This window comes from Dromaius novaehollandiae, chromosome 19 (genome assembly GCF_036370855.1).
Source record: "Dromaius novaehollandiae isolate bDroNov1 chromosome 19, bDroNov1.hap1, whole genome shotgun sequence".
Lineage (NCBI taxonomy): Eukaryota > Metazoa > Chordata > Aves > Casuariiformes > Dromaiidae > Dromaius > Dromaius novaehollandiae.
This window is the reverse complement of record NC_088116.1, coordinates 7,666,921-7,681,347: the sequence shown is the minus strand read 5'-3', so window position 1 is coordinate 7,681,347 and position 14,427 is coordinate 7,666,921. Positions and strand designations below refer to the sequence as shown.

General features: G+C 44.1%; 1 protein-coding gene across 7 annotated transcripts in view; it reads left to right on the top strand.

Moving 5' to 3' along the window:
- Nucleotides 1–14,427, top strand: part of RFFL (ring finger and FYVE like domain containing E3 ubiquitin protein ligase) — a 33,531-nt gene that overhangs the window by 12,078 nt on the left and 7,026 nt on the right. For 5 of the 7 annotated variants that reach the window (XM_064523359.1, XM_064523360.1, XM_064523358.1 and 2 more), the window contains exon 2: nucleotides 8,787–8,977. In XM_064523359.1, the coding sequence (XP_064379429.1) occupies nucleotides 8,792–8,977 (186 nt within the window). In that variant the 5' untranslated portion in view covers nucleotides 8,787–8,791. Of the gene's footprint in view, nucleotides 1–1,131; nucleotides 1,745–7,905; nucleotides 8,052–8,786; nucleotides 8,978–14,427 lie in introns of those variants that run through there. The other 2 variants (XM_026107148.2, XM_026107150.2) reach the window with 2 other exon arrangements.

The following is a 14,427-nucleotide window of genomic DNA, read 5'->3' as shown; positions in this document are numbered from 1 at the left end:
CTAAGGAATTAAGATAGACCGGGTAAGACAAATAATTGCCTAAAACTAGTCACACGATTTCATTAATCACTAGGGTTTTTCGTGTTGTGCGTTAACTTGCTGAAAGAACATCCCACTGCATTACAAAGGAAAAAGCAGATTTTGGTAGACTTTCCCTCTTGGCAGATGTCCTAATTACAAAGACCTAATTACAATTAATAGCAAGAACAACTTTTTATCTAAATATTTCTCAGTAGACAAAGTGCAATTTTGGGTCAAAATAAACAGTTTATACTGAAATAGTATACACCCCAGGTGCCCAGTTCCTTTTAAAACAGGATTTCCAAGCTCCTCATGTTGAAATGAGTAAAAGATTATGTTTCCCAGTGCTAAATAGGTGGAAGAAAGTGGGTGAGCATTGAGTTTGCAATTCAGGTGCAAGGGAGTCAAGTGAGAGAGTTTGCTTCTGACCTGGGAATTAACTTCCTGTGCAGTGCTGCATAAATCACGCATCTTTATAAAAGCACTTTCTCAATTTGAAAATGGAAATTGCAGACCTCCGGTTTCAAAGAGATGCTTGAAGCTTGGATCCCTTGTGCTTGCCCAGAACTGGGGGGAATCGCTGAGCACAGGTGCTTCCACTGAGGAGCTACCAGTACATCTTCTAACAAACTGACCCTTAGCATCAGCTCCAGAAAGCAGCCAGCCTGCAGATTACTTGTAACTTAGCATGCTGATAAACACTGAGAAAGCTGTAAAATGATCTTAGAGTACTTACATTTTTTTCAGTTATTTGATTGATGTTAAATTCTTAATTTTCCTCTCTTTTAAGCAGTCTTTCTTAGGGCTTACCACGCAGTTGGTTTATTCCATTGTAAAACAGTTATAGCAGTATAGAAGGGTCTTTGTTTGCATGACAGTGTAATATAACTAGGGGAATTACGGTGGTATTTTTACTTCTCTTGGAATCAGCAATAATTTAACATGATAGCATGTTGCATTTCAGTTAAGTTGTGTGTGGTTGTCTCTGTTCCGAACTGTTCTGGCCTTGCTCCAGCTTTCTCCGGCGCTGCTTTGCACCCTGCCCCAACTGGCCGTGCTGTTTACTTTCTGCTCCGTGGTAAATGGATGTCACTTCCGCGATTAAAATGCTGGTGCGCGGCCAAATTCCCTTCCTTTGGGCTCGCAGGCTGCGAGGAGCAGCACACCTAGTGAGCGCGCACGCTCTTCAATCCAGCCGTGCACCACGCTCCCTTACCTGCTCCTGGCTGGATGCGTCACGATGTGCTGTGTCTTCTGCTGTCCGAGATGCCTGGAGCCTGCTCGTAGAGGCTTTTGAAGGGGTCGCCGAGGTGGTGAAGCACAGCGGCAGCTGCGTAATGCTGTATGAAATAGGACCTGGAGATGGGTTCCCAGAAAGCACAAGCTAAACTACCAGCCGTGAGCCGTCCCCGTCTGACGGCGAAGGTCTAGACAGCGTATGGGCATGGGGTGCCAGCGTCGGTCTGCCCTTTCCAGCAGAAGCAGCCAGTGGATGTGAGGATACAGATGTGCTGCTCGGCCACCAGCTGCTAGCCCAGCTGTGCCCGGCAGCCTCCAGCTCTTTGCACAAAAGCCTGACCAAGACGCCACGGAAACTACCCTGGATGCCTAGTTCTGACCAAACTCGGCACAGATTGACCTGAATGCCCCCTCCTCTGCCTTTGTAGCTGGCCAGCCTCTCTCCTGGAAACTTGTAGAAACATCAAAGTTGCTGCTCAGACTGGTGAGCAATTGTGTATTTGTGTTCGTGAAAATTATTCTGTTGCATACTTAGATGTGAAATGTCTAGGTATTTCGAAGGCATAGAACAAAATAGAAGACAAAGTGTCTCCTCCCTCCTAAAACAAAATTGTCTTCTCTTTCCCTTGAACCTTCATGTCTCTAGCTGTAATATAGACCTGATATTTATTTATGTATTTTTGTAAAATGGGTGTGATGTCGCCTTGGGTGCATGTGAACTAGTAACCTTTGCTGATAAATGCACTTTTTTTAATTTCTGGGTAAAAATTTGATGTGTTCAAACTAGCAGCTATATGCAGTGAATGAGATCTGCAAGCCTCACAACAGCCAGCCAGGTCTGGTCCCCACTCTTTGTTTTCTTCTGCTTCATGTTAGTTAAGACACCACCTGCAAATGTCATGCTCAGACTGACAACCTGCCTCCTTCCCGTGTGCCTTCTGTTTTTGGCTTGTTTGCTGACTTTTCCACCTGTCTCAACATACAGTTCCTCCCACTCCATTTAGCATAATTCAGGTCTGTGTGCCTGTGGCACAGGCTCATAAAAGAATACTTAATGCATAAATATAATTTGAGCAGATCATTCTATAGCGCTGTTATCAAGTAAATACTAATTTTTGACCAAGCAATGAATTCGGTCTGTAAGTGCTGGGTTATTAGTGGAACTAATTTTAGCAAGGCGTTTCTTATCAGTGCAGATTTGCTAAACAAAAGTAAATTGTAACAATAGACAACAATATAATGGTATTAATGAGGCACCAGGGTGGTTAACTGTTTAAATACTTAAGTCATTGCAAAACAGCATTCATGAAAATGAGATCTGATGATTTTTGCAGGGGGATGCAGCATGGAATAATACATGCAAAAACTGCTGTAGCCAGATGTGAATATTTTAAAACCATACTGTCCTGTCCTGGCTTCTTGAATAGTTTTCAGTGCTCTAGCTACTAAAATGGCAGAAAGTACTGCTTTTGTGAAAAACATTGGTCCCTGTCTTGTTGAGTTTGTGTGAGAATGGTGTCTTACAAATGAACATGACTTTGCTGTTGTGGAGGCCAAACAATGGGAACAGGTTGGAGATGTTATTGTTATATAGGGGTATTGTTGTACAGTGCCTATACTGGAAGCACATAGACCTTGCTACATTCTGCAGCTCAGCAGTTACCCTGCATGCAGCAGAGAACGAAGCGAAGGTGGGGAGGGAAGGAGGAGAGACAGTAAACTCATGGAAACCTCTGAGAAACAGGAGAAGGCAATTCTGGATCATAGGGGTTTCTGAAAGATGGGGAGAGCGTAGTCGTGAGGGATGGCTTCTCAGTGACTAGTGAAACAACGAGGAGCTTGGTGGTTCTCGGAGCTGACAGAGAAGCAGCTCAGTGTGCTGAGCAGAGTCCTCTAAATTAGGAGGTGCGGGGGCAGCTGATGGAGATAATGAACAAACATTATTGTTGGAAAGCATGCCCTAGCAAAGCTGCTATTTGTCTTGCATCTCCCTCCCTTTTTGGCACCCTTCTTCATCGGCAGTAGCCTCAAGGGTCAGCAGCCCTGGCTTTGCAGTGTCTGAAGAACTCTCAGTAGGAGCAGAAATACTTGTTGCTTTGGCTTCTCTTCATGTGGGAGCAAAATCAGCTGCCCATGGGAGCTCAGCTGCTTTTGATCCCTTTAATTTGAGTTTCTCCTTGGAGCTTTTGCATTGCAGCCCCCCCAGTTCCTCAGCAGTCATCAGAAGGGGAGGCCAGGCACAGTCACTGACAGCTTTATTACATTGAGCCAAAAGCTCAAAGATTCTGAGAAGTGTCTTTCCCTTGCTTTGGTTCCTTACTGTTTGTTCCTTTAGGAAAATATATATTTTATTTATTTATTTTCAAATGTAACCCAAAGTTTACTATACAGCCAAAGCTTATCCTTGGACAGAAATAAACAAAGCATGTGTAGTAAATCCTGTATATATAGACAGTGGTTTCTGGTCATGGCATTAAAATGTTTCATCTATAACAAGAGTCTAAGTTCAGAAAAATTTTTAAATGAAGACAGAAAGCATAAAAATCCAGGCTTGCATTATGAATATTCTCCCCAACAGTGTATGGGGGAGAAAACTTTGACATCGCAGGCATCGTATTTCTTCCAGGATTAAATCATGCTTGCAAGTTTGTACAAAACTAATGGTAATGTATAGAGCATGTTAATGAACAGCTGGTGAAGTGAAATTCACTCTTCTGGTTAAAAATCAGTGAAAAGAGTTGCAGCATTCACAGCTCCATATTGCAAAAAACACAGTCCTGCCGAGCATGTGTGCTAGCACTGCTGTGCCCACAGACCACGGCAAGCAACTCAATGCCTCCTCCAATATTTGTTGGATGTTTTCCCGCCTTTCCTTAAAGAAACTTAAAGAAAATAAAACTATCTCGCTCCTCTTTCCCCCCAATAACGAGCCCAGTGGGGTGATTGTCATGTGGGTGGATGTTTGCAGGTCCCGAATATGATGTCTTTGACCTTCTTGCATCTCCACCCTTGGTAACGTTCCCCTCCCTTTGCTGTTGCAGATGCTCCAAACGCCGTCCGCAGCCATGGTTTAGGGCAGGTATTGTTTGGCTGCCAGAAGTCATCGTTGCGTGTCTGCCATATAGCTTTCGGTTTCCCAGAAACAGGCTTTACTGTCATCCTGCAGCCACTTGGTTCGTTCCCATGGCTAGGGTGAGCACGATGTCCAAAAATAATGAAGAATGCTGATATCAGTAATGCCTGCAATGTTAGTCATGCCAGCAAATCGGCATCTCTTATTCAAGATGATGTATGATTATTCCTGAAAATTATGTCGTCATTAACTTTTGCAGACCATCGTGTTAATACTGGTCAGGTGGCTGTAAGGGCTCACCAGGCCCGGGAGCACGGCGAAGGAGGAGCTCTTTGCGTTGGTGAAGTCTGAGACAGGGCGGTGATGTGTCACTGGTGTGACTGGGGAGCTCCCTACGTGCAGAACAGCCGTTCATCTCCAAGGCTTTGCGCAGGGCAGCACTTCTTGGTTGTGATGCTCAAACTCTGCCACGTAGGTAGCAATAGCCTAGCTGTCCAAAATATTGTTTAGCAGAAATTACCAGTTCTGGATGGTGCTAACCACATCCCTCTGAATGGATAATGAAACAAATCGGGGAGTAGTTGGGCTGGAGCAAACATTATAGAGAGATGTAGGAAATTGCCGTTTGAAATTTCACCCTGAAATTCTGCCTCCACTAGCAGCCCTTTCACACCAGCAGTGCTCATCTCCTCAGGTCTCCAGGAGATGCCGTACAGGACAAAGGAAAGCTCTACCCTGAAGCAGCTGCCGAATCTTGTCTGAATTTCTTCTTTCCTTAGAGCAGCTGTAGGCAGATGAAGAGAAAGTTTTAGCAGCGTCTTAAGCCTCAGTCAGGTCTGCTTGGTAATACGGCAGCCAGTTAGCAAAGCTTCAGCCAACTGGCGGCAGCATCTTCTGTCCCTACGTGTTGGCCGCAGCATTGCTCCAGCTATCAGCAGAGTAGCTGGCTTTCACCCATTGTGGCCCGCTGGGATTTTGCAAATGGCAGCTGATACCTACAGAACAAGTTGGGGTGGCGTTGGCTCCATTGGTGAGCGCCTCTTCTTGCATTCGGAGCAGCCTGAATGTGATGGCTCTGCAGCTGGAGAGCTGCCGGCCGCGCTGCAGCGCGGTGGCCTCGGGCTGCGTGCCGCAGGCATCTCACGGCGTGCCTGGAGGAGAATCCCAGTTTGCGGAAGGGCCCACGGTGACACAACAGGAGCGTGGGATGGCTGCTTACGGCGCAGGATGCTGCTCGGGAGGAACCCGCCAGCCTCCCCGGACGCTGACTGATGACCAAGTAACTGCAGTCCATTTCCGTATGGCTACCAAACTCCAGCGCAAGGCAATTTTTTTCTTTGTCAGTGTAAATCCTGTGTGTAGACAAGTTCTGACTTAAACTGGTATGACTTTGAATGCAAAGGTCCTTAAATTAATTAAACCCCGGTGTATATTAATACAGGCTGAAGTACCGTACCCGTGTCGTGCATGGCTGTCCTGTTTCTGTGTACTGCTTTCTCTTAAAGATAGAAGGTATTTTTGGAAACAAATTTACAGCTCAGAGGACAGCCCTAGTTATCGTTTGTTTATAGAAGTTTCTCTTCTATGCTTTCTTAGATGAGCAGGATTAACGTTCTGCTGAAACAGCATCTGAGCCTTTTGTCAATCTTATATTTTCCTAGCAGCAACACAAGGGCAGGATTTAAGCTGAATGCTGAGTTCCCTCTCCCTTTATCCTGGTTTGTGCACTCCCTCGTGTTTCTCTTCCCAGCGTTTGACATGCCGCAGTGTTTCAGAGAGAATTAGTGGTCTGTCTTTTTAGGAAAACAAGGTTTGGGGGCAGGCTGTAGCATTTGTGTATTCTGTTATCGTGGGTGGCCTTCAGTTTGCAGGCGTCCTTGGAGCAGGAAGAGCTCGGCGTGGACGCGGTTCCCCCTCCTGCAGAGGCTGTGAATGCTTGCTTCGCTCTGCAGAGGTCTCGTGGTGTTTAGGCTTGCAGTTCCTAGGAACAAATTAAGCCTCCAAACAGCGTGGCTTAAAACGAAATGCAGTTTTTTTTTGCAATAGATGTGTTAACTTCTGAGGGGAATTAATTGCTCAAGAATTAATGTGCAGAAAGAGGTAGTGTAATTGTTTGTGTATGATATCTACAGCATGTGCTTCGATTGCGGTACAGGGCGAATGCAAAGGAATGATGTTGTTCCTGTGACACGAAGACTGCTCTCTATGTATTTATCAAGTGGTAATTACCTCTGCTTTCACAGGGCGAGCGCTGTGGCATGCGAGACTAAGTGTTAGACTAAGACACTGCAGCTATTTCATTAATACTTTCAGGCTTCAGATCCCTGTTTGTCAGTAAGAGCTTGTACTGGTTTTATTGATTCGTATTTATGGTTATAAGTAATAACTGTGTTTAAGCTTATGACCTTCTGAGACCAGCTTTTATACACAGAGATGTAGCACAAATCAAAGCCCTTAGTGGTCTAAAGGGCTTTGCTGCTTTGTTACGTGGTGACTACGCTAAGTGCTTTCCGTGCAGAGCGTAGACATCCCTGCCAAGGTAGTTTGCTATCTGGAACCGTTGGGGAGAAGCCCAGCAGCTTGCTTTTTGTGTCTGAGAATAGCTCCAAGCGGTGTGGGAGGACGGTGGCCAAGGCACCCACAAAACCGCGTCCGCACTCGGCGCGTGGGCAGTCGGGGTAGAGGACGTGCCGGGACGGCTTCAGCGCTGGGATTTTCGGTGTTTGGCATCAGCGCTTGATAATTTTGATATCGCAGGCTATCCGTAATAACAGTCCGGTGCCTTGTTCTGCGCTGCGTGTGCCTTGGGTCGCCCCCTCCTCCTGTGTCCCGCCGGGGCTCCGTTTTCTCCTTCGAGCAAAAGGCCGGAGCGCGGCAGCTGCCCCGAGTAGCGCTGGGGGACCGGGCCTCGTGGTACCCCGCTACTAGAGACCTCGCTGCTGCTCCAAGGGCCCTTTACGCTGTCGCACGGTGAACATCAGTTCTGCTACAAATGGTTTATCTGCCGTGAATCTGTAGATTTTCACTTAAACAGTGAAATCTGCTGAGGCGGCAGGGCCACGCTCGTGGGCGAGCTCGCCTTTGTGGCTTTGGAAAGCATGTGTCCACCGCAGTGACAGCAGGAGCTGTGACAAGCCCAATTCAGCCAGGCTTTGAAAGGATTAGAGATGCCCCTAAAGCTACAGACACTGGAACAGCACCAAACTGCAAAACTTCCCAGTTTGTCAACCGAGCAGAGTTAACTGAGCACAGCTTTCTAAAAAAGCCCAGTACGTTAGTATGTTATACCAGCTAACCTTCAGGACTCACGCCAGTCCCTTCCCTCGGGAAGGGTTTTATGGTGGCAACACTTACTGAGGGGGAAGAAACGAAGCGCCTGTACAGCTGAGCAAGATATTTTAATTCCAGAAGTTCAGAAAATCGAGCAGTTGCTGAACGCTGCCAGTGATGGAGCTGAGTTTTAAGACGTAAAAGAAGCGCAGACCAGGAACTGCAGTGTGAATGCAGAAACGCAGGGAGGGCGATTCATACGCTGTTTACCCCTAAGCGATGTCACATGGTGTGTGCTTGAGAAGGAGGATGCCCAGATGAATTCAGATTTCTTTGTAAACTCCCGAGCACAAGTTTATAGCGCTGTGTTGTTCTGGGATATTTTTGCATGGGTGGTCTTAGAAGACTGCAAAACTGCGCATTTCACGCTGGGTTGTTAAGATTTTAGGTAAGTATATATATCCTATTATTTGTTTTGCAAGAAAATAAACAAGGAATTATTTTTTTATCGTATGCAGTTGCTTACCCAAAGAAGTTAGCGGAAGTTAATATTTGATTTTTCTTAAGTTAGTAACACTTACTTGCTGTGTGGTGGTTTAGCCTTCTACTGCTGCAAATTCAGTTGAGAACTGGCATGTTAAATCAGGAGTGGCACCGCTGTCCTTGTCTTGTTTGTGTTTATAGACCTGTAGCTTCAGTTTTATAGAGGGATTTGGAATAAAATTGAAGAGTACCCACTTGTGATCTTGCTCTTGATTTTATTTAAGTGAGATGTATGAGATGTAATTTGAGCTTGTTAATCTTTCTTGAGCCACAAAAAACTCTGTTATGATTTATATGGAATAGTAGAGTCTATTACAGCAAACTTGGTCACAGAGTCTCATACAGCTGACTGGAGCATAAATTTAATCTTACCTTTGCTGGGATCTCTTAACTCTAAGAATTCCACTAATAATGATCCTGAAACTTTGTCCTTTCTCACCAAAGGCTTAGTGTGTTGTCCTGGGCGCATGTTTTTTGTGTATACTTGCAAGTCAGGGGAAAGATCGAAACTTACCACGCTGTCAAAAATGAATCGGTGGGGGGAAACTGAAATATTCATTTGACGCCTTGTTCTCGCTGTAGCTGGCAGGTTGCTTCCCGTGTCACTTGTAACCTGTCTTTTCCTCTTTCTTTCTCCCAGTTACTATGTGGGCAAGCTGTTGTAACTGGTTTTGTCTGGATGGCTCACCCGAGGAGATGCAGCCCCAGCCGCAGCAGGGAGCCCGAGCCCAAGCCTACTCCAACCCCGGTTACAGCTCCTACCCATCTCCCACGGCCTCCGAGCAGAGCTGCAAGGCGTGCGGGCTGCGCTTCGACAACTCCGCCAGGAAGGTGGGTTGGAGCTCTCCGTCCCGCAGCCGCTGACGTCGGGGAGCCTTCGCTTCGGCTGCCGCGTGCTGTCTGGCTCCCGCTTAATTACAGAAAGCCAATTTGAAGAGAAACACATGCCCATTAGAGGGCTCAGATTTGAGGATGTATCGTATGGAAAAAGACAGCTTGTCTTTGTGTCTCTGTATTAATCATTCTTTTGCAATTAGCAGACATAATTTAAGATAACTGGAAATGTGGTAGTTAACCTTCAGTAGACTTGGCTTTCCCAGGCCCTGGAAGAAGAATGCCAAGCTGCTCGTAATCACTTAAAGGAGCATTAACTTGAACATGAGTTTTTAATTTTGTTATTTTAAAAAGGCTAATGTCCTTTTTTTTAAAAAAAAGTAAGGGCAATAATTCTGTTTGTGGCTTCAGTGAAAGATGTGCATATATTTTTATATCTAAGCTATTGCTGTTCAGGCTAAAAAGCCATGTGAGGTTATGGGATGGGGGGTTGACCTGCTGAAGCTCTGTGCCAAAAAAAGAAAAAGAAAAACCAACAAAACAACAGAAAAAGGCTAATCCCATTTTATCTTGTTTGTAAACTTCCTTTTTGAGCATATAGTTGCCAAAATGATTGTTGCCGTGAGGTTTTTAATTAGACGGCAAACCCTGGTTGGAAAATTATTTAAACATGCAGGATCCCATAATGCTTTCTGAAAAGTGTGTTAGTGGAGAAAGCTGGTTAGAGTCCAAACTCTGCTGCTTAATAAGTGTCTGATCCACATAGCATGTTACTAAAGTGAAGCTAATGAATGAAGAATAGAGGCATTTGATCTGGAGAAATGAATCTGTTAGAAAGCTCTGTTACGGTATTTTTTATGACTCTCTTTTGAAAAAGCTATAAAGCTTGCAGTAAATGTGAAAACTTCTCAAAAATTATGGTGAGTTTTGGCCACAGTGCTTTTAGATTAGATAGGGAAATTCATAAATAGGTCTCTCTTTGTTTCATCTCCCCTTTCATTCATGCCTGCTGGCGCACGTTATCTGAGAAGGAGTCAGCCTTGGTACAACTGTTGCTTTCTACTCACAGAAGCGATAGGGATGTTTGACTTTTGCACTGAGAAATGTTATTGCTCCAGGAATCACTGCAAACTTAAACTTTGGTAATTGGTTTTTGAGTTTTATCTCCCCTTAGTGGATTGGGTGTGTAAGTATGCTTAGACTTTTTCTGGGTCAGCTGTGAATGGTGCATGTCACTGCACATGACTGTGCGTAATATTGTCTGAACAGTGTCCCCATGAATGTAATATGTCTTTGCAAACACCGAAAAAGATTAATTCTGCAACCAGTGTTAACTTTTGAAATGAAAAACGTTCAGGCAGTGAAGAAGGCCACCACTGTGTATGGGTTATACATTATCAGTGCTAGAACCTTGGTCCCCTTGGTCCTGTTATCTTCTAAAATACACGTTCTAATAGCAGCTGTCATCAGAGCGGTGTCTTGTATACCACTCATCAGGACCTTTCCAGATGTGTGAAAAACATATGGCTCTACGCATGCTCGGTAAAGCTCCGATACGCACGCTGTAGTGGATCTGCGGTACCTGTTTTCGATATTTCTGCCACCAGCCGGCTTCCCTGTTTTCCTGCTCGAGTCGACTGTCTCTGTAACTGGGACAGCAGACTACAATGTGTGCTTGTGTCCCAGCTGCTTCCGTTCAGTGCAGACTATCAATGAAAATGAGGCTGAGATTTATCTGCTGTACTGTGAAGGGGGGTTCCTCACCCACAGGCTCATGTTCCGTTCTGCTACCACAACTACTGGGCCGTTACCTCTGGGACTGGGTGGCTACAGGTGGTAAAGTCTAAATAGCTGCAGCAAGGTCAGCTAGAGCCCATCCATCAGTCCTGGGTCTCCAGACCAGAACTTAAGATCAAGGGTTGTATATATAATTCATTTATAAAACACTGACAAGTTGGAAGCCATTTTAATTTTTTAATTTAATTCTGTTGATGTAGACCGAGAGGCATATGAAATCTCACTTTGCTGCAATGAGAGCAGAAAAACTCTGCATTTTGTCCCAGGAGAGGCAGTTCCTTTGAACTGCAGGGTCCAGTTAATATTTATACTGGAATACTTGCATAAACTTAATAGGTAAAAGTGAATTCCTTCCACATTGGAGAACATACGAATAATTAGATTGCTTTAAAAAGAAGAAAATAAAGCAGAATGATGGTTTGTTAGGTACTTGACCTTTTATCATAGCTGTATTTTAATTTTCATGCAACATGGCACTTGCTAAAAGGAGGAGGACAGGGGACATTTGAATGGAGCACAGACTTATAAGGTGCTTTTAAATAACTGTTGGAGCATCTTTAAAGGATATAATATTAGTTGTGGTAGCAAAAATAATCTGAGTGTTTTTGTTTTCTTCCTCTTAGCTAACTTTTTTGATCTTGGTTTTCTGTAGCAAACAGGTTCCACAAAATATTTTAGTTTAAAGCAAGCATTCTTTATTTCCCCCTCTGCCATTAGAAAGCTATGCCAGGCAATTTTGGGGACGTGTCAAACTGTTATTCCTTCCTCCCCCATTTTCTGATTTCAGTGCCTCAAATTGGCTGACATTTGCAGGAAGATGCTTTTCTGTGCATACTTACAGAAAAAGCTCCTGGCAAGCTGGAGTATAAGATGAAAAAAAAGAAGAACCCGACAACAGTAGCTGTAGTGAAGGCTTGAATGTTGGCATTTCTTCATTTTATCCTGCACACAGAGAAGAGCCAAGTGTATTAAAGCCCAGTGCTGGTATCTCTGGGAGACTAGCTGTCAGAGCAAACAACCGGGGACAGCTTACGTTCGGGACTGACTTCTGAGTTAAAGTATTGCGTTTTTGTTTCACTCCCCTGCGATTGTGCTACCAATTGGAAGTAGCAAGCGTCATTTAAAAGCAGCCTGACCTTTTAGTAACAGGTTTTAACTTGCAGTAATGTTTAAAATGAATTGTTCTGGAGAGAATGCTGTCTTTGTTCGTGGCTCTTTCAGAGTTCAACAAACATAGCAAAAGCTTTGAAGGCTGCTTAATACTAACATGCAGCAAACAGCGTCTGTGCATGTTTAAATACTTGATGCTCAAATACAGGCGGGGGATTTTTCTTCTCGGAAGATAACTCCTAGTGGTGAACTGATAAGCAAGAGACGTGCTTATTTTTATTTTGGCTTCTCAAGTGTATCATTTGATAACTGCGGTAGACTCATGTTATTGCTGGTGATTGCTTGCAAAAAGTATGTTGAAAAATGTAGCCCTTGTGCTGTGCTCACTTGAGCGCTATCTGAACACTTGAGCACTCCAGACTGGGATTTTCTGCGTGGAAGGTTCCTGGCCGTGCAGTGCGTTCCCTTAGAGCCAATTTGGCAGTCTTCAGAGCACGGGGATTTTTTTTTTTTTCCTTTTTCCTCCGGAGTAAAGCTATGTATTTTTTCCCCACTTCTGATTGCTTTGCTGTCAGGGGGATGGATGGGCAATTGAGAGAGGGAAAGTGTCATTTTCCATCAATCTGGTGTGACCTCCTGAACGTACCCACGACCGTTTGGGGAGGAATGCCTTCGTGCAGCACTTGCTCCCTTGCACTCTGCGCACATCTCTGCCCTGAAAGTTTTTGGAGTTAGCTGAATTGCTCTAGAAATCTTAGGGTCAAAAATAAGTCAGTCAAATGCTAATGTTTTTTATAATGACCAAGTTAAGGAAAATTCCTCAAAACTGGACAGTCTCTAGAGATTGCCCTTCCTGTCATGGCTTGTGGTTGATGAGTGTCACTTTTACTTGGCAAGCCCACAAATAAACAGGAATTTCGAGATGAGGCTTCAAGTTTGCATGACCAGAGATTCTCTTTGTGGTGGAAACTTTCTCATCCCCAAATGCTTCAGTATAGGACTCTTTCCACTGACTCCCAGTGTGGGGCTATTACAAGGTCTGCAGCACAAGTCCGAGTTATAACTGCAAGAGGTGTGTGGGGCAGGGGGGCTGCTAGGCTGCAGAGGGGTCAGAAGGAACTCCTGGAAGCAAATAGCATATTTACATGCTTCAGAACATGAGAAACGTCTGCTTTCTTCAAACTGTGAAGTTAGAAATGTTCTTCGATCACCAGAAGCAATTCAGGAAAGAAATTTTTTTTAGTCTGTTTATATTTGTTGCTTCTCCAAGTCTTCATGCGTATTTCTCCTTGCGTAGCTCTAAAGGGTCAGGATGTTAAGGGCAAATTTATGGTAACTCACAAATAGGATGGAGAAAGTTACTTCTCTAGTCCAAGCAGATGTAGAAATAAAGAGTATTAACGGTAAAAAGTCCAGTCCAGAACTGCGGTGACGTGAGATTGCTGTAACTAACTGGTCTTTCTGAAATGCCTCTTTGGTTTTGCTCCAGTTCCTACTGGGGCAAGCGAACATATATGCACAAATTCTTTCAGAATAGTAGTCTCAAAAGAAAGATTTGCGCCTGCTGATTCATTCCAGAGCTGCCTGTTTCAGGGTAAAAATAACGCGTGCTGCCTGGATGAGGAGGGGTATGAAAGTCTGTAGGCGGCTGCATGTGCATCTCCCTGTTTCGTAGAGAGATTGTCTTCCCTAAGACTGTTAATTAGCATTTTTAACCGGCAATGAAATAATCTAGTTCTTTTCTCCCTCAGGACTTTTTTTAAAGGGTCCGTAATGTGGCTGTTCTGCTGCTATTCCTATTGGAAAATGCAGAATTTGACTTTCCAAAGTGTTGAACAGTCAAGTTTCCACAGAAGTCAACGTGAACTGTGAGTGCTTGGAACTTCTGAAAATCAAGCCCTGAGTGTTGATATCAGAACAGCATAAAAATAAACAACAGAACTTAATCTGAAAAGCTTTTTAAACATCTGGGGCCTAATATTTCCAAAACTTCCAACACTTTCTGTCTAGCACCTAACTGGCACGCAGTGTGCATATTATTTTTAAAATAAGCTGGCTATTTTTGCTGCATAAATACAATTTGAATTCTTTGAAGTCTGACACTGTAGACCTTGTTGTTTCCTTTCCCTCTTATGGTGAAAAATTGAGCTTCCTTTAGTGATTGCAGCAAATTGGAGGAAAAGAAAAAAGGTATGGGGAGCTGCTTTTAGCAAGTATTAAACCTATTAAATAGAGAAATGTTTATAAGTAGTTCCCTCCAATGCTAGAGCTTTCTTAATGCACAGAACAGCTTTTCATTGCTTTATGAAGCAATGCACAGCTACCTGTGATTTACTTTACAGAGTCTGCTGCCTCACAGATATCTCTTGATTTCATTTTGGACTTAAACTGGATGAACAGGTCCAGAATAAGCTTCAGGAAGCTCATGTCATTTGAGGGAATTGTTTAAGAATTTAAGTTTTCATTTTGGGTAACTAGAGTATAAGTAGTGCTTTTCTGAGAACTGTGAGGAATCTAGCGATCTTTTCAAGGGATTGAGC